General features: G+C 43.1%; 1 protein-coding gene across 1 annotated transcript in view; it reads right to left on the bottom strand.

Annotated features, from left to right (window-relative positions):
- Nucleotides 1-382: 382 nt before the first annotated feature.
- The window catches only part of GPR158 (G protein-coupled receptor 158), a 158,702-nt gene continuing 132,973 nt past the window's right edge, over nucleotides 383-26,111 (bottom strand). Inside the window, exons 7-11 of the mRNA XM_056857477.1 lie at nucleotides 18,792-19,030; nucleotides 6,589-6,727; nucleotides 4,161-4,266; nucleotides 3,451-3,597; nucleotides 383-1,864 (exon numbers count right to left, since the gene is read on the bottom strand). Coding sequence (XP_056713455.1) covers nucleotides 392-1,864; nucleotides 3,451-3,597; nucleotides 4,161-4,266; nucleotides 6,589-6,727; nucleotides 18,792-19,030 — 2,104 coding nt within the window. The 3' untranslated portion in view covers nucleotides 383-391. The remainder of the gene's footprint in view (nucleotides 1,865-3,450; nucleotides 3,598-4,160; nucleotides 4,267-6,588; nucleotides 6,728-18,791; nucleotides 19,031-26,111) is intronic.

Below are 26,111 nucleotides of genomic sequence, written 5' to 3'. Positions count from 1 at the left end.
GCCAATGTACGGCCTTTAGGAATAATTTCCATTTGGTTTTATGTCCTATTTATGTGTCCTATTTACCAACCCCACTCATCTTACCCAAAAAAAGAGAGAGAGAGAGAGAGAAAAGATATAAATTATTTCTAAAAGCATGTTTTCATTCATCTGGAATGTAAACTCTTTACGGACAAACAGGGCCATAGCGCCTCATGTCCTGGATCCCACTGATAACACTGTTGGCACTCAACAAAGAAACAAACATGAAAGAGACCATGTACTAGTTCCTGTGTACTCAACAGGCTCATCACCTTGGTTAAGTGATGCTCCTTTGGAGTTTGTAGAACCTTCTGGCTTTCTCCTTTTCCTGGCCCTTAACTCTTCTGCCCCCGCATCTCTCTAAGCACTCCTATTTCTGCTGGGTTGCTGTTTTATTTGAACTTAAACTGGTTGTGTTCGATAAAGCTATACTTCTTTCTGCTTTCAGAAATTCTGGCGTCTCGTACTCCCAAGGGCAGACGTCCACGTGAGATGTTAAAGCTGGCTGGGAGTTACTAGTTGCTGACCGAATGGAATCGGAGGGAAGTGCATTCCCTGCTGGAGAGGAAGAGGCGTTTTTGGCCTGATCTCTCAGTTTATTGATATAATCTTGTTCTGCGGGCTGTGCTGCTGCTTTGGAGGGCAGTTCCTTGGGCTCTCCAGCACAAATCTTGGCTGCAGAATGTAAATTAGCAGCCTCGCCTTTCACCCCAAGAGCTCCCTGACCCTTGGCACTCAAATGTTTTTCCTCATTTTCTGCCCCTTGTTCTTCTTGGTTCTCCCAAGGGCATACTTCATACCTATCTGTGCTCTTTTGGTTGGAAGGCTGATGCCCTTCTGCAGTCTTCTGATGAGTTTTGCCCTTTGGCTGGGAAGGATGAGGTTTCTCAAATTCAGAGGAAGCAATGGAAACGTGCTTTTGAACTTTCGACTCAGAAAGACCAGTGCCTGGGTAATGGTCATACATTTCCCAAGGACAAACTTCTTCTATATCAATGCCATCCTTGGACAGCATCTTAACCGAGCCTCCATCAGAATTTTCAGTCACCTGACTGGCTCGTTGTTGCTTCATTATTCCAGATTTATGAGGCTTCTTTGACTCCTCTGTGTGGGACGAATTTTTCCGGTGCGAATCTTTATGCTCACTTTTATCAGAGCTCGAGTGCTTTTTGCTCGCATCCTTGCCCTTTGGTTGAGACTTATGGGATTTGCCACTTTCTTCATGTTGTGTTTTCCCTGATAACCCCAGCGTTTTCCCCTTGGCACTGGCAATAACACTAAGAGATTTCTGTAGCACAGATGTTCTTGGGTGGAGTGGTTTCTTATCCGCACTTAAGTTGTGGGCGCTCAGGGATTTGCACACCAAAGGGACGTTTTCAGTGGACACGGCTTCCACTTTTTCCGGGGCTTTTTGGGCTGTTTTTTTCCCAGGGAGGGAGTCCATCAGAGAATTCTCTGTAGCTGTCATGACTTCCACACTTTCTGTAGCTAAGCTGTTAGATTCTTCCGTGGGATCTCGAACGTGGTCATAAGTGCTGTGAGACTTTTTTAGCGAGAAGACTCTGTTTCTCAAAGAATCCTCCTTTGGTTTGATGTGTCCTGTGGAATCTGGTGGGTTTTTTCTTGCCAGAGTAGCACTTTTTGTAACCCCATGATCCACAAGGTCCTTTTCCTCCCGTGAGCATTGCCTGCTGACCGTCTCAGGAATTTCAGTAATTCTGCGCATGATCGAACGACCTAAGCCCTTTTTCGAGCACCTCTTTTTTTGGAGATGTGGATTGTTGGTAATCATTTTTTTCCTCTTGTAAATTTCCAGCTGTGCATACAACTTCTTCAATTCATCCTACAAAAAAGCAAAGAGCAAAACTGGTATGGATTGCATATATTACAAAACTGGGGAGCTGCAATTCCCAGGCGCTCAGGTTTGGATAACGACACCCAAATGCAAATCCCTGCTCAGCTGTAAATCTCAATGAGCATCTTTAGGCCGGTCAAAATCACTCTGAGCCAACATTTGACCAGCATTTCTGTTGTTCTTTCTTTCTTTCTGTCTTTTTTTTTTTTTTTAAAGGCAGCTATGGGAAGCTGAAATTAGGGGAATTCCGACCGGCTGTGTGTATGAGTTCACCCTTTCCCTTCCTGCCATTTGCCTGCTCAAAAGTAGCTTCTGCCCAGCTACTTTCCTTTCCATGAAGGAAAAGCTACAGGGACTTTACCCCTACCCTGGTTTTGGAAAGGACAAACATCAAGAAACCAAAGTGGTAAACAGCTCCTCTCCTTTTCACTGTGTGTGTATGTAAAGTGCCATCAAGTGACAGCCGACTTATGGCAACCCCCTTATGGGGTTTTCAAGTCAAGAGACTAACAGGGGTGGTTTGCCAGTGCCTTCCTCTGCATAGCAACCCTGGTATTCCTTGGTGGTCTCCCATCCAAATACTAACCAGGGCTGACCCTGCTTAGCTTCCAAGATCTGACCAGATTGGGCGATACCATGTTGCCTTCCCTCCCCCCTTTCAGTACTCCCTGTCTAATTTCAGCCTCCCATGGCTGCTTTTCATTTAAAAAAATAACCAGGGAGAAAGAATCCTAGAACTGCCCCCTCTCTTGTCGTTTGGAGCTGACTCTACTGAAAGGGGATTGCTGTAAAAGCGAAAATACCGCTCAGAGTTCCTTAGAGGAAAGGCCAAACACAAATGTCTCTGACGTACATTCCATAAAACAAACGAACAGCCTGGGAGGCGGGTTGGGAAAGGCTGAAATTACTATAGCACTCTAGGTGACAGAATTTTATGTATTGGTTTACTAACATTTTTACCCACACTTCCTCCAAGGAGCTCAGGGCAACATACAAGTTTCCCTCACCTTCTCCTGGTGTTGTCAACTCAAACTTGGGATATTCCTGGAGATCTTGGGGAGGTGCTTGGGGAGGGCAGATTTGGGGGAGACAGCTGAGCAGGGACATGATGCCATAGAGTCTGACCTCCAAAGCTGCCATTTCCTCCAGCAGAACTGATGTTTGTAGCCTGGAGATCAGCAGTAATTCCGGGAGAACTCCAGACCCCACCTGGAGGCAGGCAACCCTACCACCTTCATTTTATCTTCACAGCAGCCCTTCATTAAGTTAGGCTGAGTTTCATGGCAAACAGGGATTTGAACCAGGCTCTCCCAGTGGCCATCACCACATCCCATAGTAACTGCTTCAAAAGTGATTGGTAGAATCAATCAGGCCAAGGTATTAAGTGGTCCTTGTATATATTTTATTGCATGGTTAATAGCCTACTGAAACTCTCCTGAAATAAACATCCAGACTCCATATCATTATTTTTCTTAGGACAAAGCTAAATGCCATTTAAACGTTGGTGTTTTTTTTAATGGAAGATGTTCCATGAAGCATTAAAACCACAATAAAATGAGAATTCTTGCATGTACCCTGATGTCTTCTGGGTCCAAGCTATGCTCACTCCAAGCTGAATTGATACTGCTGTTCAAATAGGATCCAGATCTGCCCAAGTCAAGCTCATCTTCAAAAGCCTCAGTGGCGATATCATCTCGTGGATTATTGCTTGAATGGGAAAACTGCAAGAAAGCAAAGGCAGTGGTCAAATTTGAAGACTGAACCAAATTTGGGATCCAACTAATATTAACTGGGGGAAAAATACTTTGCAATTCTACAAATAAAAATATACATAGATATACATACTCCCTTTGAGTGTCTTAAAAACATATGGCAGTTTCTATCACTGCTTCTTAATTTAAGAATAACGTCTGCACAGATACAATGATGTATCTGAGGGTCGGCCTGCAAATTATGGGTGGATCTCCTAATGCTTTGATTTTTATTTATTTTATTTTACTTGAAGGTTGGAGCAGTTTAATGCTTTCTACCTATAACATTTCCTATTCCATACCCCCCCCCCCCCGACATTAACTCCTCTCCCTTGTGGGGCTCACAACCACTGTGAGAAGTGTTGAACGTCTCCCTCCTCAGCACCACTACCCTCATCTACTTTATTTTGCACCCCCAGGGAGGCTGTGCTAAGTACAAATAAGAAACGTTGAAAGGACCAATCACAGATCCCCCGTATAACGTGAAGTTTGCCCTGGAGGTTTAACAAGAGAAAGGGGTAAAGGAGGAATACCTTTGGGATCAGAAGTAGTCCAATAGTCACTGTCACAGTCAAATGTGTATGTGCAAAGAACAGCATTAGTGTCCAATCAGGCTGGAGTTTTGAGGCAAGACTAAACCTGAAAATAGAATTCACAGGGTTGGCAAATGCACCTTCCTCCGCTTTCCTCCCCCACATTAAATGTCAAATTCTTAATATTCCATGACAACACCTTTAGAACAAAATCCAAAGATAAAAATGTTGATCTTGTATTACTTTCCCAATTGTCTCACGCCCCCTCAACACATATATTTACACGCCTGCAGGCAAATTGTGTGCATGTGGGAGTGCTAATGTATACCTGCACATGCATCTCATTGTGCGTGCAAAGTTTACGCCGACAATGAAATGAATGGGGGACGCTTGCTTGGCAGGAGAAACTTTCTGTACATACCAGAAGATACAGTTTTGGACCAGGTATTAGAAAGAGTCAGGAATTTGTTTCTGAGATCCTTGGATGAAGACGAAAACATAGTTGGAAAGATAAAATGCACACAGGGATGCTGCTGAAAATGGCAGCTTCATGCTAAGTTCTTCTTTCTCCCTCCATAATTTCTAAATACAACTTGACTATGCCCTGGAATGTTACTAGGTGCATCTTTCCATCCCTCCTCACTTTAGCTTAAAGGCCTTCATCACCTAGAACCCACATAAGTTGAAGGATCAGCTCTCTGTAGGAAGGTCCACTTTCCAGCTCAGATTTGATCCTCACCACCTGCGAGAGGTGCCTTCTTTTGAAGAGGCACGTTTAACTTTTACAAGATCCCTCATGGCTTTAAGCCGGTCTTGTTCTGAATAAGCCTGACTTATTCTGTTGTTTTAGATGATTGCCCCCGGTAGTATTATTTATTGTTGGGCTCTGATTACTGTGAGGAACTTTTATGGATTCTTGTTGGGGCTCGATCTCTTAGTTTTCATGAGGGCTGTTTGTAGAACCTTGGGCATATTTTACTGAAATTGGTTTTATTGTTCTGAATTGCTTTGCTGATGTTTGTGATTTCCCATTTTATAAGCTGCTGCAAATACAGTAGGTTGCTTATGCATGGGAGTTTTACCTGAGGTTCATTGCTCCCCAGACCCACACTTTCTTCTCGCGAAGCTATGCACCAGCAGTCTCCAAGCTCAAAACAAGAAGCTTGTGAGTCCCCGCCCTTTGAAATGCTGCTTTGTAATTGGCTGAAGTGCTTAGAAGTCATCCCCTGAACCCCAAGTGCTGGGTCAAAAAGCATTTTAAAAACCAAAAACAAAATGGAGCTCCCTAAAAGGAATTGGGGGTGGAGAAACCCAAGCCTCGTTTCTATATGCCTCTCTTCTGCTCGGAAAGCACTCCCAGGAAGCAAGGGGCCGTGGCTCAGTGGTAGAGCATCTGCTTGGCATGCAGAAGGTCCCAGGTTCAATCCCTGGCATCTCCAGTTGTAGGGGACTAGGTAAGTAGGTGATGTGAAAGACCTCTGCCTGAGACCCTGGAGAGCCACTGCTTGTCTGAGTAGACAATACTGACTTTGATGGACCGAGGGTCTGATTCAGTATAAGGCAGCTTCATATGTTCAATCCCTGCCTCTTGACATGCTTTGTAATTGGCTGTAGTTCTTTCTGTGAGAGAAATATCCCTCCCCCAAGCTTGCATGTCCCGTGCTTTGCCTTATGTATAGGGATTTCAAGCAGGCAGAGCTCAAGGAAGATGGAAGAATTGGGTTAATAGAGGGATGGGAAGTCCCAGGATGTGTAATGGCTGACAGCGAGGTGATCTCTAATGGAGGGAAAACTCATGCATAACTCTGAGGAACAACCGATTCAGACCGGGGGCGAATGTGAGTGAAAGTACCCATGCATAACCATCCAGTAGAATGAATAAAGCAAGGCTAGATGACCATCTGTCAGCAATACTGATTCTATGACCTTAGGCAGATCATGAAAAGGAGGGCATCTTGGCCATCTTCTGGGCATGAAGTAGGGGTCATTGGGGGTGTGGGGGGGAGGTAGTTGTGAATTTCCTGCATTGTGCAAGGGGTTGGACTAGATGACCCTGGTGGTCCCTTCCAACTTTATGATTCTATGATTCTAAATTAAATGTAATAAATGAGCCACACTGAGTAAACTTTGGCCAGTTGTAGTCTAACCAATCTCTATGGTTGAGAGAAATCTAGTTGGGATAACGTCCTGAAAAGCCAGAGTAACTTTTAAAACTCTGGAGAATTTTATCCCCCAAATAAACAGGTGTTTCATATAGACATCAAATGGATCTAAAGGAACAGATATTAAGTTTGTAATTTACGCCAAGTACATACAATAGTGGGACAAATGCCTTGTGCAAAATAAAAAGGTGCTGCTGGACACAAGAGATACGGGAACAATAACTGCCCAGAAATTTTGCCAGTGAAGCCCACACCAAGTCACTTACCTAAGTGTATGGAATACAGCCGAGATAATGAGCTCATTGTGCACAGCAACAGCCAGATACCGGGGCTCATGGAATGCGGAAGGCACCGTCCGCACTGCATAGCAGAGATAAACACCCCACAGGAGGAATAAAAACTCAGCTGCAAGAAGAACAAAAAAGAAATATTTGGAAATTAGTCCTTATGGGTAAAAAGAAAGGAGAAACGAAATTATGCACATATGCAAATCCATCATCTCTTATCAGATATATGCAAATCCGGCATCCATTATCAGATTTATGCACATATGCTTTTGGGAGGCAAGAATTAAACAAAGACGGCACAAAGTTATGTCACTTCTCCTATCAGCATCACAACGTGGAGTGCCTTTCAAAATATATAATGGAATAAATGTACATTGTGTTCTGTTTGGGAAGTCATTATGGCAAAGCGAGATTAATATGCACTTCAAAGTTACTACGACCACATGAAGATAGTTTCAGGAAGGTAGCCATGTTGGTGTGCAGTAGAAGAGCTAGGTCTGTGCCCAGTAGTACCTTAAAGACCAACAAGATTTTTGAAGCACAAGGTCCTCTTTTTTCTAGGCAGGACACACGCAAAAGAGCGTTACATGCTTCTTCCAATATGCATTAAGATGTAAAGACATAATTCTTCATTTGGAGTTCAAGTACTACCATTTTCAAAGGTAGGGGAGGCAAGACGTACATTTACGGTTGCCAACTTCCATTGTGGGGACTGGAATTCTCCTTGAATTACAAATGATTTCCAAACTACCGTACATAGTAGCGCCCTAGGATGGTGGCCTCTATGGCATCAAGCCCCTGTTGAGCTCCCTCCCCTCCCCAACCTCTGCCCTCCCCAGGAATTTCCCAAGGCAGAGCTGGCAACCCTACTGTAATTCAATATCTGTAGGCAGGCCTCTAAAACACAAAGCTTTCTTGTAAAACAATAATATTTTCCATTTTAGGTCAGGATCCTTTAATACAGGTAGGTACTAAATGCATCAAAACCCCAGAGTCTCATGACGTTCAAAGGGCTTCAACGTGATTACTGTGAAAATTTTAGCTAAGGAGTTAATACAAGAAATCAAAATGAAAAGTCTGAATTTGCTGCCGCTGCTAGAAGACAGGATACTATTGTCTCACTCCAATAGCATCAAGATGCTGACCTATAATATGTTTTATGCTATATCAGGAATGCATTCACACTCCTATTAAAGTGTTGAAGGTGAGTTTTTTTTGTTAAGGCAAGAACCAGCATCATTTACAGTGCATTCCTAAGCAGAGTTACTCCAGTCTAAACCCATTGAAATGAATGGGCTTAGACTGGAGGATCTCTCCTTAGGAATGCACTGTTAGCCACTGGAATTTGTTCTGGTGAAAGAGCTACATATGCTTCCATTTGTATGAACCAATTGTATTTATCTTCTAAACTAAAATAAAAAAGGAAAAGGTGTGTGCATTTGTGTGTGTATATAAACAAACACTGAGTGCTGCAGCACAGTACAAATTAACAACGAGCCCCCTCAACAGATCTAGTCAGAAGTTCAATTTGGACTCACTTCCTAGCAAGTGTACGTAGAACTGTAGTTTAATGAGTTTATTCTGGTAGGAACTCGGGTAGACAACAGCCAATTCCACGGCATCAATTTCTGAGGTTAGTGTCACTGGTCATCTGATCTTTTAAAGAGGATTTCTTTTGTAGCTGTCTTTCCTTATAAATCTGTTGACTTTAAAAGCAGTTTCTCTGCAACTGGCACGATCACAGTCCTCATTAGGCAAACTGGCTGACAACCTAAATGTGTAGTATTTGTTAGCAGTAAACACTTCTCCAAGCCTGAAAGCTTCAATCCGGAAATCCCCAAAGAATTCCTTAAACTGTGGTCCCAAACATACTTATGGTCTCATCCTTTGAAGCACTGCAACTACAAATAAACGAGTAGCACAAGGTCCAGCCTACCGGCGCATCACCACAACATGCACATTGTTAGTTAACCCCAGCCAACCCAGGATGCTGAACTAGAATGACAATGTTTGTTAATGTCATCATGAAATGCAAACTGCAGGTGCTCAAAATTATTGTATGGCACAGAAACAGCCTGCTAGGATGAAGAAGCTAGAAAATGATGGAGTTATGTGCCATCCTGAATCCTCTTTGCTCAGCCATGCAGTCAGAACCACCAACACAAACCTGGGCATCTGAAATAATTTAGAACTGTATTCTTGTCAATTTACAGGGACAGTGGCAGGCCTATGACAAATGAATGGGAAGGGTTCTTCAAGACTGACGGGATTTCCTCAATGGGCCTTACCCATCAGGAGATGGCTGTAGCCATCATGGCTTCAATAAGGTGACATCCTACACCCAGCTGAAGTAGGGTTGCTAGGCCCCTCTTTGCCACCAGTGGGAGGTTTTTGGGGTGGAGCCTGAGGAGGGCGGGGTTTGGGGAGGGGAGGGACTTCAATGCCATAGAGTCCAATTGCCAAAGTGGCCATTTTCTCCAGGTGAACTGATCTCTATTGGCTGGAGATGAGTTGTAATAGTAGGAGATCTCCAGCTAGTACCTGGAGGTTGGTGACCCTAATCTGAAGGGAGGGAGCTCATGAACCTTTGAAAAGAAAGCACAATTTAGATTCTGCAAGGGACAGGAAGAGAAGGAGCCAGACTCTGGGGCACGTTGGTTCAAGCACCCTGGGATCTCTCTCTCTCTCTCTGCAGGGTCTCTCTCTAAGGATGTGATATGGGGTACTAGATCTTGGGCCTTGTTTGAGTGCCTCTTTGCCTTCACCTGTGTTCCATTTGCACATTTGTAAATACATCAAATAGCCCTGATCTGAATGGCCCAGACTGGCCTGATCTTGTCAGATCTCAGCAGCTAAGCAGGGTCAGCCCTGGTTAGTACTCGGATGGGAGACCACCAAGGAATACCAGGGTTGCTATGCAGAGGAAGGCAATGGCAAACCACCTCTGGTAATCTCTTGTCTTGGAAACCTTACTGGGTTGCCATAAGCTGGCTGTGACTTGATGGCACTTTATACGCACAAATACATAAAATCCTGTAAAACCTTGATATATCTCCCATGCTCTTTCCTCCAAGTAAGCCAAGCCAGGTAAATGTTGCCCCTGGAATGTCTCACGGTTTGGGGAGTTGTGGCACACATAACAGTATTATAAAGGAACACAAGTGGTATGCATCAATGTGGTACTGTATTGAAGAGACTACAGCTGTGTCCTGTGGATATCTTCCCACTCTTCCATTCTATTAATAAGCTTCCTGCTTCAAGTGAGAAAAAAGCACTCCTTCGACTTATGGACTTCTCTACAATAAATTAGATACCTGTCTGTTTAAATTCTTCCTGCACCATCTACCCTCATTAAATTGGACCTTTCATACTCTAACATACCTCACTTTAAAATATGCAAACAAATCTGACTTTAAATGTGCTTGGGGGATAGGGAGAATTTAATCAATTTGTTGGCGAATGGAAGAGCTGCCTCTTTGGATTTCTTACCGAAATTTCAGCTGCTATTCCTACACAATGCCTTCTGACAAAAAAAAAGTGATACATAGAAACAGAGACAGGATACTTGATGTATCTAAGTTTGTATCTAAGGATATATCAGGAATAATTTCCTCCAAAAGGTTAGCGTCGACATGTTGAAATCATTCACTGATCTCCAAAATAAGAATCCCGCTTACACTGAGATAGTAAAGGAATGTTTCTCTATGACGACTCCTCTAAAACAATTGTGTGGTGTTTTTAAGGGAAGGATCCCAAAGGTATTTGGTGACATAATGCCACCTGAACTTGCTTCTCTGCTTCTCCACTCTCGCTCTGCAGGATGTGGAGAGCCGCATTTGCAGGGCCATCAACCAAAAAAGCCACATTTACTGCCATCCCTGGGAAGATGCTCACAGGTTGCCTGTTCTTCCAGCGGCAGCTATTTCAAGGTGGGAAGCACCTGCCAGCCACAAGCCCCTCCAGCCAAGGGCCTTGCCTGCCTTCCTGAGATGGCAAGCATCACATTGTTTGCTTCTGTTTCACTGTATAAGGTTTGATTTTTATGACTGAATTATAAAAAGTCTTCTTGATGTTTCCAGTAGCCATCAGTGCTTGTTATTTTCCTTCAACTCTGTTATTATAGCACGAGGGACGATTTTTGAATTGCTTTCCTGAGATGGCAAGCATCACATTGGGCAACAGCACTCAGATGAGCCACAGGTGGAATGTCAGAGAGCAACAGGTGGCTCCCGAGTGAGCATCAATGCTCCAGGCCTTTTCTGCACACAGAGGAAAATGAGGTGGGAATGTGGTGGTAGAATGGATGGCCACACTATAAGTGATATATTTGGGTTTGGAATGCTCCTCCACATAAAAAAAATCTTCCTGCAAATAGGGGAAAAAAAGGAGCAACAGAAGATAGAGACGTTCTAAGCAAGCTCCCTTTTTCCTGCTCAACTTCTATTCGCAAGCAGTAGAAAAGAGCAAGAGTCCAGTAGCACCTTAAAGACTAACAAAATGTCTGGCAGGGTATGAGCTTTCAGGAGCTACAGTTCACTTTTGCAGATACAGTTGATATCCTGCCAGAAATTTTGTTAGTCTTTTAGGTGCTACTGGACTCTTGCTCTTTTCTACTGCTAGTGACAGACTATCACGGCTACCCATCTATTTGCAAGCAGTTTGTAGTGTAGGAGGGCATTCAAAAGTGGGATCACCCACCTGCCACTTGAAGGATAGTCCAGTCTATCGCCTTAATAATCCATCACTTCCTTGTGTTTTAGACTAGGGCTCCCTCCTTCCCTCCCTTTTCCATCCTTTCTCTGTCTTTGTTTATGTCTCCCATAGCAGATGCCCCTTCTTTCTTTGTGACGCCTACTTCACACTTGGAGAACAGTGACTACAGGGCAATCAAGCAATAGTGACTGCCAAACAGAAAGCTGAATCATTTTCTCCCCTCTCTGACAGTGCCTACCGCTCATTCTTCTCTTCTTCCATATGCAAACTACATTGGAAACAATGCCAGCATTCAAGGAGTTCCAAATCTAAGAAGTATGACTTTTAGCACAAGAAAAGGAAAGGTCTTTGTATGTTGCTGTGGTTAGAAAATGCCTTCTTCTCTCTGTCCCATCAACCCAGTCATGTAGGATCGCACGGCTGGCAACCAGTGGGAGATAACGGGGGCAGGGACTTATATTTTCAGCACTGCGCTAACACCATGATGTCATGCCTTGCACAACCAGAAAGTAACATCATGGCGCTGGAGTGATGCTCTTGCATTAGCCCAAAACTCTACGGTTTAACCACAGAGTTTGGGGCAAAGGCTAGAGTGTCACCCAATGCAATGACATTGCTTCTGGGTCGTGCCAGAAGTGACAACATGGCATCAGCAGAACCCCAATCCCCCCCCCCCATTTTCTCACCATTGCCAAGCTGAACAGCAATGGGTAGAGCTGGCGGGTGGGGGGGAGCCAGGAGGTCTCCCACCAAAGCGGCAGACTCAGACTCCCTTTAGTCAGGACAAACTCCAGGTCAAGAAATCTGCAGTAGATACTCAGTCAAGAAATAAAAAGCTGTGAGCTTTGAGCAGCTGTTCAACGTTTGCCTAATATTGACAATGGAAATCAAACCATCTTCCTTTCCTCCTTCATATGTCTCCGTCTTTTTTTCCAGTAAAATTTATCTAGACAATGAGATCTTTATCGTTGCATTATTAGTAGAACCAAGCCAAGACCCTGTTCTTATTTATGCTGTCTTTATCAAAATCGGAATCTGTATTCTCTAAGCCACTCCCTAATTGAACCTAAACAGTGTAGTTTAGTCTATTCCGTTACTTTGTTGTAAAATTCTCAAAACGTCTATTGATTAGTCAAGAAAAAGAAAGAAAATAAATGTACTTCAACAGATTTGTGAACTTGTAACTGAAGAGACAATGTTCATCCTACTTCTAATAAACCTTTAGACTTATAATAATTATAAAAATTTACAAGGAGTCTCTGATGCTATGAAAAGATGCTGTATACCTATAGAATGGAACAGAAAGAAATTTCCAAAGTTGGTCTTTTGAAGATAGAAATGTATTTGCAGTAGAAAATAATTAGCATTCATCAAGAATCCAGCAAAGCTAAATGCTAGAAAGATTAAAAGTATATATCTCCTAGCTAAGTCTAACATTAAAACTATTTAATTAGTAATAACAAACATATAATTCTGCTTGAAAAACAATTTATTATCCAAAACACCAATTACACAGCTTAAATATATCATGTAGAATTATGCCCAGGGGGGAATCAGGTTCATATAATTAACTCCAGACTAACACTGCAATTTGCATAGAAAATCTGCAGATGTTACCAAAATTTGCTACACTTTTTATGTGGGTGTTGGACTGCAGTTCTGATTAGAACATGAGAACGTGGGCAGTTTAAGATAATTGTTATCCTGATGAAAATGAAAAGCAGCAGTTATGTTTTTAATATCAGTATGGGGGGGGGGGAATCTTTTGCAAAAAGAAATACTTCTTTACACAGCCAGTGATTAAAATGTGGAATTCACTGCCAGAGGACATAGTGCTGGCCACAGGCATAGACAGCTTTAAATGATAGATTCATGGAGGATAGGTCTATCAGTGGCTACTAGCCATGGTGACTAAAGGGAACCTCCATGTTAAGAGGCAGTCAACCTCTGAATTTCAGTACCAGGAGGCAACATCAGGGGAAGGCCCCAGTCTTTATGCCCTGTTTTTGGACCTTCAGAGGAGCTGGTTGGTCACTGTTTGAGACATGATGCTGGACTAGATGGACCACTGGTCTGATCCAGCAGGACTCTTCTTATGTTCTTAAGTTCCTATGTTGTTATTGCTGCAGCAATATATGATGAAGAAGAAGAGTTGGTTTTTATATGCTGACTTTCTCTGCCACTTAAGGGAGAATCAAACCAGCTTACAATCACCTTCCCTTCCCCTCCCCACAACAGACACCCTGTGAGGTAGGTTAGGCTGAGAGAGTGTGACTAGCTGAAGGTCACCCAGCTGGCTTCATGTATAGGAGTGGAGAAACAAATCCAGTTCACCAGATTAGCCCCCGTCACTCATGTGGAGGAGTGGAGAATCAAACTCGGTTCTCCAGATCAGACTCCACCGCTCCAAACCACTGTTCTTACCCACTACACCACACTGGCCCATTTATTCAGCCGTCCTCTCCACATAAATGCTGATTGGTTCCTAAAACGTGTGTGCTAGCTAACCCAGTCAAATTGTCTACCTTTCTTTTTTGTCGAATGGCTGATCTCTATGCCATAGCATTTCAGAGCTTATGAAACACCAGTCTGTTTCAAAAGCTGTTTTCCAAACAGCATTGGGTGGTGGTGAGGAATCTATTGCTCAGCAAAAACAAGCTGAAAGCCCCCTTTGGCTTATGGAACTTCTCCTACAGTTCTTTGATTTTTTTTTTTTTGCTGTCAAGTCTCAGCTGACTTACGCGACCCCATAGGGTTTTCAAGGCAAGAGACGTTCAGAGGTGGTTTGCCATTGCCTGCCTCCGAGTCACGCCCCTGGTATTCTGTGGAGGTCTCCCATCCAAATACTTGCCAGGGTTGAGGCTGAGAGTGTGTGACTGTCTCGAGGTCACAAGATTCCATGGCAGAGTGGGGATTTGAACCTGGGTTTCCCAGGTCCTAGCCCGACACCTTAGCCTGCAAAATAGTCCAGCTTTCGATGCTACTGCTTTAAAAAAAAAAAAAAAACTTATTTCCCCAATACAGTTCCATCAAAGGTATCAAAGGCAGATGCCAGAGAATGATGAATGAAGCCAAAATACAATTCTACTTAATGGGTTGGACCCAAACTAAATGCGATATTTCCACTGATTCTTCCCCACCGCTGCAGAACCCCATCATGTCATCCCTCAAGGTTCTGCATCCCCCAGGAGCAGCATTTCGGGGAGAATTGTCCATGCAGGATCCCAAACGTAGCATTTTGTTAGCATCTATACACACAATAGAACAGATTAGTAATACTCAAAAACAAAGGGGAAAATGGACCTCTGCACAGGGTCTAACCCTTAAAAGATCCCAAAGGGATGACCCCCTTTGCGGTCTCCTCTTTAGCAAGAACCAATCACCTGTAGCTCCACCCCCCAAATTGGGAATATACTTGGCAGCCAACAGTCCCCATTTTTGTAGAGTGTTCTTATGCTGTGCCGCTGTCATTGTAACCACAGAACACAACTGCAATATTACAAAGTATTCAGGTTATGTTGCAACATGCACACATCTGATTCCCAGATCCCCGGCTAGGCAATAGAGAAGGCTCCAACAATACAGAATTTTCACATCTCTAAAGTAAACTATGCAGAGGGCACACTAAATATGCCATAATGCAGTTGGCACCTCTTTCAATTTATTCATCCACACACCCACCTCACACAGTAACGTGCTCAGATCAGCACAAGGTTGTTGATATGAATGAATTCAGCAAAGCAAAAGGTCGTTTGTATTAACTGCCATCAGAAGCATATCACACAAATGTCACCATAAGGAGAAGGAAGCATTCATAAGCGTGATAAACTCTGCTTCTAATGCAATGAATCATCTGTGCAACCTTTGATAATAAAAACTGCAAGTAAGGAAATGAGGGCTTCGACTTGTTTCTTACAAAGGGATGACCTTACTAAGCAGCACGCTTGTGAAAGCACAACAGGAATCAAGTAGGCACGTTACCAGAACTGCCAGGAAACACTTTTTGATAGCAAGAAAATCATACCTCTACATTTCACAACATGTTTTCCTAGGGATGCAGTGAATTTCTCAGTGAACCTGTTTGGCAGCCATACTTATCTTGTTGGACACTTGCAACCAGATTGTGAACTGATCCGAGATATGTTGAGATTTCAAAGAGCAATTAGAACAGCTGCTGAAGAAGTTTGCAGCTGCATCAGAAACCCACTTCCAGCTGATGGGGCTCAGCTGGGAGTTGGGCTCTTACACATCCTGCCCCCTCAGCAAAATAGCTACACAGTGGAGTTGCAAAAGTGAGATCTTCCCTCCAGGATGGGAGATCAGAAGAATTATTATTATTATTATTATTATTATTATTATTATTATTATTATTATTATTATTATTCCTGCTTTCTGGCAAGCTGGGCTCAGAGTGGCTCACAACAAAATCAAAACAATCTATAATTTACAGAAAAACCATTAAAACAATTCATATAATAAAATCCAGCCTCATAGGCATCATCAGTCGATAAAATCAGCAATAAATATATAAGATGTTGCTCCTCAGCGGCATGTCTGCTTTGCAGGGCTTACAAGCAGTTAAGTCCCTCACCTAGTAATCGGACTAAGTAGAGATGGTAAAAAAGAGGGGAGAATGCAATTCCCCATTTATCAGCCTGGTTTTGCCGGGTACACAGCAAGTCAGCAACATCTTCCCAGCAAGGGATGAGACACCGACTCCCAGCTGACCCCTCATCTGCTGAAAGCAGGCTTTTGATGGCTGCAATTGGACTCTATGGCATTGAAGTCCCTTCCCTCCCCAAACCCTGCCCTCCTCAGGCTCCACCCCAAAATCCTCCTGCCAGTGGCGAAGGGGGACCTGGCAACCCTACTTCTAACCCTTCCTCAAGCCACTGGCTCATTACCTACAACGCAGCACCAGTCTTGGGTGGTCTGCATTTTCATTTCTCATTGGACTTACCCAGCAGCTGGAAGGATAAAGCAGATTGCAATAAGCACCAGACGTGTCCCAATTGCAGTAGTGGCAGAACTCAGCTGGATATCTCTCATTAATCAGAAATGTAGTTTCAGCTGATTCCCAAGACCAGTAATTGGATAATTGCACCAATTAATTGCTTGACGCTTTCAGCTGTTCCTATTGAACTACTGGAGTGTACCATAAATTTACACAGCAATTACAGGACATATGTAATGTTTGCAAAATATGCTGGGGGAAAAGCTACAACTGCAAGTTAGACTCGGGTCAACTTTTCCCTAGCTAGTTGACCTAAATGACAGACTACGGTACTAATTAAATCTACTACAGAGCTCAGTGGCATTCACATTCACTGAACTTTTTCTTTCTTTCTTTTTTTTAATTCTTACTTCCAGGTCTTTTTGTAGCTATTAACAGAACCACAGACCTGGAAAGCTGGCTGTTCACTCCGTTTCACTGCTCAGGTTGACTTCTGGAAGCTAATGCAGCACAGTCTTGTTTTGTTTTTAAATAAATACTTAATGATAGGGTCCTTTAAATGTTACAATACATTAAAAAAAAGCAAGCAAAGTGGATAACTAAAGGTGCAGAGCTGCAACGAGGGGAGAACTAGAATAGAATGAAACCTCCTTAGAAATCTAGATATAGAGAATTCTTGCCCATCAGCACCATTGTTTTCTGCTTTTCTGCACTTCTTCCATTCCCAGAGCTGGTTTGGGCAAAGAACTACGAATCAAGAAGTCCTGAGTTCAAATTTTGTCTCAGCCATAGTTAAACTGGTGTTCTTAGGCAACCCTTCACTTGCCATATAAGGTAAAGGTCCCCTGTGCAAGCACCGGATCATTACTGACCATGGGGTGACATCACATCCCAACGTTTACTAGGCAGACTTTGTTTACAGGGTGGTTTGTCGTTGCCTTCTCCAGTCATCTACACTCTATCCCCAGCAAGCTGGGTACTCATTTTACCGACCTCGGAAGGATGGAAGGCTGAGTCAACCTTTCATTTACTACAGGCAGAGGGGTCCACAAATGGGACACAAGTTTGAAGAAGAAGTGTTAGTTTTTATATCCTGACTTTCTCTTCCACATAAGGAGGAATCAAACCGGCTTACAATCACCTTCCCTTCCCCTCCCCATAACAGACACCCTGTGAGATAGGTAGAGCCTAGAGAGCTCTAAGAGAGCTGTGACTAGCCCAAGGTCACCCAGCTGGCTTCATGTGTAGGAATGGGGAAACCAATCCGGTTCACCAGATTAACATCTGCCGCTCGTGTGAAGGAGTGGGGAATCAAATCCGGTTCACCAAACTAGAGTCCCTGCTCGAAACCACCACTCTTAACCATTACACCACGTTGGCCCGCAACACAATAGGTGTTTGATGAATGTCTTTTTTCAATCCTCAGTATATCTTTGTGACTATATGTACAACCTCATTTGGAGATAGCATCAAAAGTCTACATTTGAGGCCTTCTGTGAATGTGAGGCCTGGGGAAAATGTCCCTCCTGTCTGCCTGGGTTAGGCCCATTAAAGGCTGCCCCATATACTAGAGGAAAAAGAGATCCATACAGTTCAAAGAACTGTAATGCTTTCTAATTGTTTCCTAAAATTGGAAATCCTTGTTATATTGTTATACATTTACCCATAACTTTCATCAGCTAAACCTATCCAGTCCGCTGTCCTTAATTATCTCTGCTTGTGAATTAGTTTAAGGCCAGAATCTTATGAGTTGCTCCTTCAAAGTTACTTCCATGAAACTCAGTTGGACTTAGTTCTGAGTAGACATTAGGGTTGTACCGGGTAGTACAGAAACAGGCTGATAACAATGTGTAATGACAATGCTATATTGAATGTAACAACGTGCTACCAAGCCAATTGCACATATACAACAAAGTATTTCTCAGTCCTGGGTATATAACAACCTGCTAACAAACCAATTACATATGCATAACAAACGTATTTCTCAGTCCTGGTACAGTAACAATCAATCCGAGATCTCCTGCTATTACAATTGATCTCCAGCCGGCAGAGATCAGTTCACCTGGAGAAAATGGCCACTTTGGCAATTGGACTCTATGGCATTTAAGTCCCTCCCCCAAACCTCGCCCTCTTCAGGCTCCGCCTCAAAAACCTCCCGCCAGTTGCAAAGAGGGACCTGGCAACCCTAGTAGACATGCTTATGAGCAAGTTGTTAATTATATAGATAAGAACACAAGAACACAATAAAGGCCATGCTGGATCAGACCAAGGCCCATCAAGTCCAGCAGTCTGTTCATACAGTGGCCAACCAGGTGCCTCTAGGAAGCCCATAAGCAAGACGACTGTAGCAGCATTATCCTGCCTGTGTTCCATGGTACCTAATATAATAGGCATGCTCCTCTAATCCTGAAAAGAATGTATGCATCATAACTAGTATCCAGATGAGATACGACAATTCTTTAGCAGTTTTTTCAAGCCAAAAAAGTAACTACAAAAAAAAAAAAAAGCAACTTACCAATAGCCATCATATAATCCCAACGGTCTATCAAACACATATTGAAGATCAGGTGGTCTGATGTTTGGCCTTGACCGACTATTGTAATATTCCTCTCCAGGTTTTGGCAAACTGCAGAGGTCCAGCCTGTTAGGAACCAAGCCACTATCAGGAGAATAACAGCCAGCATCCTCATCACACGCCCACCTGTCATATATGGGATTCGTTGAGCAGTTCGAGACAGGAATACTTTCAAAACCCTGTACAATAGAAAAGCACCAGGTTATTTACAACTAACCAAGGGCATAAAGTCACTTTAGAGTCTAAGGCAGGTTTATACTGCTCCACTTCTGAACAAAGCATCTCAGCATTAACTGCAAGGTGTCTTGATGGGATGTTCATCCAGACCTTGAGAAAGGAGGTAAAGGAGCAGAAAACTAGAAGGCTGTCAGAGCTTGCTGTAGGGTCGCCAACCTCCAGGTACTGGAGATCTCCTGATATTTCAACTGATCTCCAGCCGAGAGAGACCTGGAGAAAAATGGCCGCTTTGGCAATTGGACTCGATGGCATTGAAGTCCCACCCCCTTCCCAAACCCCACCCTCCTCAGACTCCACCCCAAAAACCTCCTACCAGTGGTGAAGAGGGAGCTGGCAACCCTATCTCGCTGACATACATTAAGAGTGCCATCCTAAGCAGAGTTACTCTCCAGAGGACTTTGAAGTTTGAAGTGAACTTTGAAGAAGACTTTGAAGATCGAGTTGCCATCCTACACAGAAATCTACAGTGCCTTTTTTCCTGGGCAGCAGTCTTGCTTTTCCCAGCATACATGAATCCTCCCCACTGGTCTCTTGAGTACCAAGGAAGAACTGGGAAAAATCAGTAAAGGATTGCACCAAGTTTAGGTTTCAACATAGCCTGTCAAACATCCATAAACCCTGGGCAGCTTCCCACCTTCACTGAATAAAAAAAGGGAGAAGAAACCCAACCTTAAAAAACCGAAAGCTGGGTGCTCAAGGTTGGGTGGAAAAGGTAAAATTATATAATAGATTTTTTAAAAAAATTTAAGGTGCTTAAATCAGGTTAAAATCAGGTTAAAAATGATAAAAGAAGGCACATTGGCAACTCATAAGATTGATAGACTTAAACCACACTGACCATATGCATTTTGGCCTACAGGCCTTCATCAGTGGTCAAATAAAAACACAATATCAAACACACTCAAGTAATATACATATGTATGACCAGATATAGATAGATAACAAGCCCAGGCATGTGTATAGGATGTATAATAAATTTCAAATTAGAAATCCCTCTAGGTAGAATACTTATAAGTTGTTCTACATTGGGCTGTATTGGTCTCTCATACAAAGTGTGCATGCAAGTATCAACCTAGTAAAGCAGTCAACCATCTTCCCCCCTTAATGCTAGGCACTGCTTATGATCACTCACACAATGCATCTCATCTATCCATTTCAGGTGGACTACTTTTAGGGTTCTTGTTTTTATTGTTCTTGGACAATGATTATAAACCCTTCAGGCTGCACAAGTGTTGGAACAAATTAATTATTTGCTTCTCTAAAAACCTCAAGAGATTATCATCTCACCATGGCATTCACTCCCCCCCCTTATCAAAGTTTTCCAGAACAAGGAGTACAAAAGATCTCAAGGCCAATATTTATCAGGAAGCTCGCACATGAAAATATATCTGAGTAATGCTCTCTAGTAATCCTCTTCTGAAGCACAGCCAGCTCAAGCGATGCTTTTGAAATTATTTTATAACCCCAGGTCCAAATTGCAGTTTATGGGTTCAGTTGAACTCGCACCTCTTGTGGGAAAACCTCGCTGAACTGAACCTGCTCCTTCTAAGTACTGAAACTATTAAATATGGCAGCGTTCACCAACCCTGGTCACTCTGGCTCCCTAGACAATCGTTTCAGCTGTAATTTGGTCTAAAGCTTCACAACAATTTTTTTCAGGCAGAACAAAATTATTTTCATATTGGATATCCTTTAAAAAATTGCCATACTTGTTTAGTTAGTTTTTTTCTGTGTGTGTTCAGCTATTATGTTCTCTATGTATCATCATTTAAGAAATTTCTGTTTGACTTTAGCAAAAATCACCTACCTATTCTAGACTTCAGACAGGGGTCTCCAAAGGTAACTCATGCATCCAGGAAAAGACTGTGAAAAGAATTGCTCTAGACTTTTTTTTATTATTATTTCATAGAATTTTTTCTCTTTCTGCTGCTCATTTCTGGTACTGTTTCTACTCCATAGGAAAGAATAAAACTTGGTAACCTAGTGGGGGCTGGGAAGTAGCTCAACATACTTCTTAATTACTCAGAAGCAGCTCTCATTAAAAAATAATGGGGGACCCTATTTAAGATATGTATATGCTCACCTTTCTCCTCACCAATATGCAGTCCACCAAGCCAAATGTAGCCTATCGACTATATAATGTTGCCTTATATTAGTTTGCTTTACAGAATTACAGTTCCAGATAGGGTTGCCAGCTCTGGGTTGGGAAATACCTGGAGATTTTGGGGGTGGAGCCTGATGAGGGCGGGATTTGGAGAGGGGAGGGACTTCAATGCCATAGAGTCCAATAGCCAAAGCGGCCATTTTCTCCAGGCAAACTGATCTCTGTTGCCTGGAGATCAGTTGTAATAGTGGGAGATCTCCAGCCACCACCTGGAGACTGGCAACCCTAGTTCCAGAGCAGTTGCAGAAATGGGAATTTTGTCTAGTCCTAGTAGGCTGCCAGCTGTGCAGTATATTTGGTTTGATTACGCAGGTCAAGCCTGAGGCTTGTTCTTTTAAAGAAAACGGCAGTTGCTGGGGACCTAATGTAATCCGTACTATAAGGCTCAATTTATTATAGTGTGTAAAGCCCCGTGGAAAACAGCATAAGGATAACAGTTTTAATTTTACATTGGAAATCAGATGTTACTATGGAAGCAACAAGAGATGCCTCGGAGCAGTGTGTTAACACTACCATGTGATCCCCACAACCTCCACGGAATAAAATATAAGGATGAAGTTTCGTGCAGTTACACAATGGAGCATTGCTGCTGCTGTCCTAGACGGAGTTACATCCTTCTAAGTCCATTGATTTCAGTGGGCTTAGAAGGATGTAACTCTGCTTAGGAACGCATTGTACTTCCATTTCTGGGGTTAAACTGTTTAAGACGTGTGGAAATTTTCTGTATACTGTGTTTGATGTGGGAGGTTGATTTAGAGAGGGATGGAGTTAGATTCTGTTTGCATTTGGGAGGCCAGCATAGGGCCAGGGAGTCCAGTGATTGGGGGTACGAGAGGTATGGTGGTGGGAGAAGGTTTTTTTAGTTTTTAGAGTTTTCTTACTTTTATTTTTTATAATATTTTATTAGGTTTTTAGGAAGTACAGAAAATAGAAGGGGAGCAAATAGATGGGGAACATTTTGGCGGGGTGTGTGTGTCGGTGTCCAGGCTGAGCCCTCTTCAACTATTACATTTGCCCTTAATTTTACTACCCACTAAGTCAGTTAAAAAATTATAAAACAGTTCTCAAATTGTTTGAATTATCAAAATTTGTGGTTATCATTTATAAAACCATACAGTAATATAAATCCTAATATTACTTCTCTATTCAGTTATATACCCTGACCTGGATGGCCCAAGCTAGCCTGATCTCGTCAGATCTCAGAAGCTAAGCAGGGTCAGCCCTGGTTAGTATTTGGATGGGAGACCACCAAGGAATACCAGGGTTGCTGTGCAGAGGAAGGCACTAGCATACCACCTCTGTTAGTCTCTTGCCATGAAAACCCCCAAAAAGGGGTCGCCATAAGTCAGCTGCAACTTGAAGGCACTTTACACACACAGATTCAGATATATACTATGATTTTGAAACATTTCTGTCATAAAAAGTTTGCCATCTTTGTTCATGCTCTTCCAGCATTTCCTTCTTATCAAGTTGGTTAGTCTTGCCATATCTGCATATTCGTATATATCTGCATATCCGTATGGGAGGAGAAGGGCTGTTTTTTTTTTTGAAAGTTTTTTATTTTGTCAAATGGGGGATATAGAAAGGAAAGAGGGAAAGGAATAAAAAAAAAGATCCGTCTGATATAAACAAGCACAATTTTGTTCTCGGAAATTCAAAAACAATCAACATATTCAACCTTTGATTATCAAACATATTCATTAAGTTGATTTAACTACATTTCTCTAAATATGTATTCTAATAATATAATTAACTAATTATCCACTGACATATAAGTATAAAACATTTGCCATTTCTCACTGAACTGTTCTATTGACTCATTTATAGCGGGGTTCATCATAAAAGTCATTTTAGCCACGTTTGCATAGACAAGCATTTTGTCTTTCCATTCTTCTATATCAGGTATGAATGTTTGTTTCCAAGTTCTTGCCAGTACGGTTCTTGCTGCTGTTGTAGCATATTTGAACATATCTCTGAATCTCATTGGCAAATCAGGTGGTGTTATGCTTAGTAAAAAATATTTGGGGTCCAGTCTTATCTTCATTTTGGTTATATTCTGCAGTTCATGTTGAATCTTCTTCCAATATGTTTGTAGCCTTGGACACGTCCACCAAACATGGAAATAGGAATCGTCTGACTGTTGGCACTTCCAACAAGCCCCTTTTCCCCCCTGCGTACTGGTCATCTGGGAGATCATGTTGGGCGTCATATACCACCTATAGAAGGTCTTGTACCAGTTTTCCTTCACTTCTTGACTTGCGGTATATTTTAGTTCAAGACTGCAAAGTTTTTCCCAAGTCTCTATCGTGACCATCTCACCAAAATTTTGCATCCATTTGATCATGTTTATTTTAACTTGTTCGTCTTCTGTATCATACTTCAGAAGTAGTTTTATAAGGGAAGGAGACAGAGATATGGTTGTGCTCAGTCTCCTCCCAACCTTCGTCCCATCCCAAGATACAATGGTGGTGGAGCTAGGAAACTAAACCCTTCTCCGACACTGATGTTGTATAATGCCAGGACCATCAACAATAAGACCGCAGTGCTGCAGAGCTTCTTTGCAGCACATGGAGCGGACCTGGTATGCCTGACTGAGACCTGGGTGAAGGAGGGTGAGATGGTTGCCCTGAAAGATCTGGCCTCCCCAGGTTTCTCGATCCTTCATCAGTAGCAGACAAATGGCCAGAGGGGAGGGGTGGAGATATTCATTTGGGAGTCTCTCTTTCAGACAATCTCCGGCATTGATTGTGTTGGTCTGGTATGGGATTCTGAAGAGAGTTTGGCTATCTTGCTGGTGTACCGGCCACCTAGTGCACCAGCAGATACCCTGTTGGGCCCTGCCAGAGGTAGTGTCAGGCTGGGCCTTGGAGTTTCCCAGATAGTTCTGAGGGACTTCAATGTCCATGCTGATGTGGCCTCTTCTCCGCAGGCTTTGGACCTAGTGTCTGCCATGGTGGCACTGGGACTCTCTCAGGTTGTGTCAGGTCCCATGCATCAAGCCACACACATGCTGGATCTGATCTTTGGTATGGGGATAGATATAGGTCTGATCTCTATTGACACAGTGCTGTGGTCAGATCACTTTGCCCTGAAGACCCGACTAGGATTCCCAGTCCCTCCTCACTTAGGCGCCGAAGGAGAAGAAGAGTTGGTTTTTAAATGTCAACTTTCTCTCCCACTTAAGGAAGAATCAAACCCTTCCCCTCCCCACAACAGACACCCTGTGAGGTAGATGGGGCTGAGAGAGCTCTGTGACTAGCTCGAGGTTACCCAGCAGGCTTCGTGTTGAGGAGTGGGGAAACAAATCCAGTTCACCAGATTAGCCTCCGCCGCTCATGTGGAGGAGTGGGGAATCAAACCTGGTTCTCCAGATCAGAGTCCACCACTCCAAACCACTACTCTTAACCACTGCACCATGCTGGCTCCCTTTATGCTCAGATTTATGCTCGCCCTCAGAGACTTATGGGTCCAATTGGTTTCCAGAATGCTCTGTGGGATCTCCGTAGACAACTGTATCATCGCGGATCAGTGCTGCTGTTATTACTCGATCTTACTGTGGCATTAGACACGGTCGATTACAACTTTCTGATCCACCGCCTCACCGATTCTGGCTTACATCAGACAGTCTTACAGTGGCTGGTCTCATTCCAAGTTTGTGGACAGAGGGTAGCGCAAGGGGAGAGGGTCTCACCACAATACCTTTGGTATGTGGAGTCCCTCAGGGGGCAATCCTCTCCCCAATCTACATGTGGCCCCTCGCCCAGTTAGTCCAGAGTTTGGGGCTGGGTTGTTATCAATATGCAGATGACATCCAGCTGTATCTGTTGATGGATGGCCAGCCGGATACTGTCCCAGATACATTGGCCACGTGCCTGGAGGCTGTGATGAAATGGTTGAAATACAGTCAAATGGTTGAAATCCATCGAAGATGGAGTCCTGTGGCTGGGCAAGGAAATCTGGGATTGGGACACCAGCTTCCAACTCTGGACGGGGTGTAATTAACACCAGCACCAATCGTCAGGAGCCTGGGTGTGATTCTGGATGCCTCCCTCTCAATGGAGGCTCAGGTCACAAATGTGAACAAAATTTCACTGGCAGAGTTCTGAAACCATAGTTTTGTGATAAAACAGTTTCAAACAAGGTAAAAATCTACTCATTATATTATGCAACCCCTTTTATAAGCACGTACTAAATTTAATGATTAATATCTCCCATCTTTCTGGTTTTCAGTTTTGAACGTTAATACGTTTGGCATCTTGTGGCATAATTGTTATTATTAATGGTTATCGATTCATGGACTTCCTTGCTCTCAAATTAAAGCCTTTTCTCCAATAAATGAAGTTTTTTCTTCTACCTGTCTGATTTATTAAGTGTCTTAAGAAATAGTGCTAGACGAATACTAACAGTGCTATTAGCATGACATAATGAGATTTTGCTAGCGGGTTTTCCAAGCGAATACATTAGCTAACAGCCACTTACTATAAAATTCAAGCTTTTTACTAGAGGAAAATTGACAGACTGTCTTGTTTTTATGGCAGTTTGGCTCTTAATATAACAAAGCGGGCAATGTTATTTAGCCCACTTAGATACAAACCCTGATATCTAGAAACAAAAGGCCAGTTTCTACTTCTCCTCACCTCCTAGGGTTGCCAACTCTGGCTCGGGAAATTCCTGGAGATTTGGGGGTGGTACCTGGGGAAGGCGGAGCTCAATAGGGATGTCATTCCATAGATTCCAGCCTCTGAAGCTGCCACTTCCTCCAAAGGAACTGATCTCTGTAGCCTGGAGATCTGGGAGACCCCCCACCCCAGGCCTTGGGTTGCCATAGTCCAGGTGGATCCTGGAGTTCTCCCAAAATT

The sequence above is a fragment of the Euleptes europaea genome, chromosome 11, assembly GCF_029931775.1.
Source record: "Euleptes europaea isolate rEulEur1 chromosome 11, rEulEur1.hap1, whole genome shotgun sequence".
In the NCBI taxonomy this organism is placed as follows: Eukaryota; Metazoa; Chordata; class Lepidosauria; order Squamata; family Sphaerodactylidae; genus Euleptes; species Euleptes europaea.
Note: the sequence above shows the minus strand (reverse complement) of the source record. Positions and strands in the feature narration are given on the sequence as shown.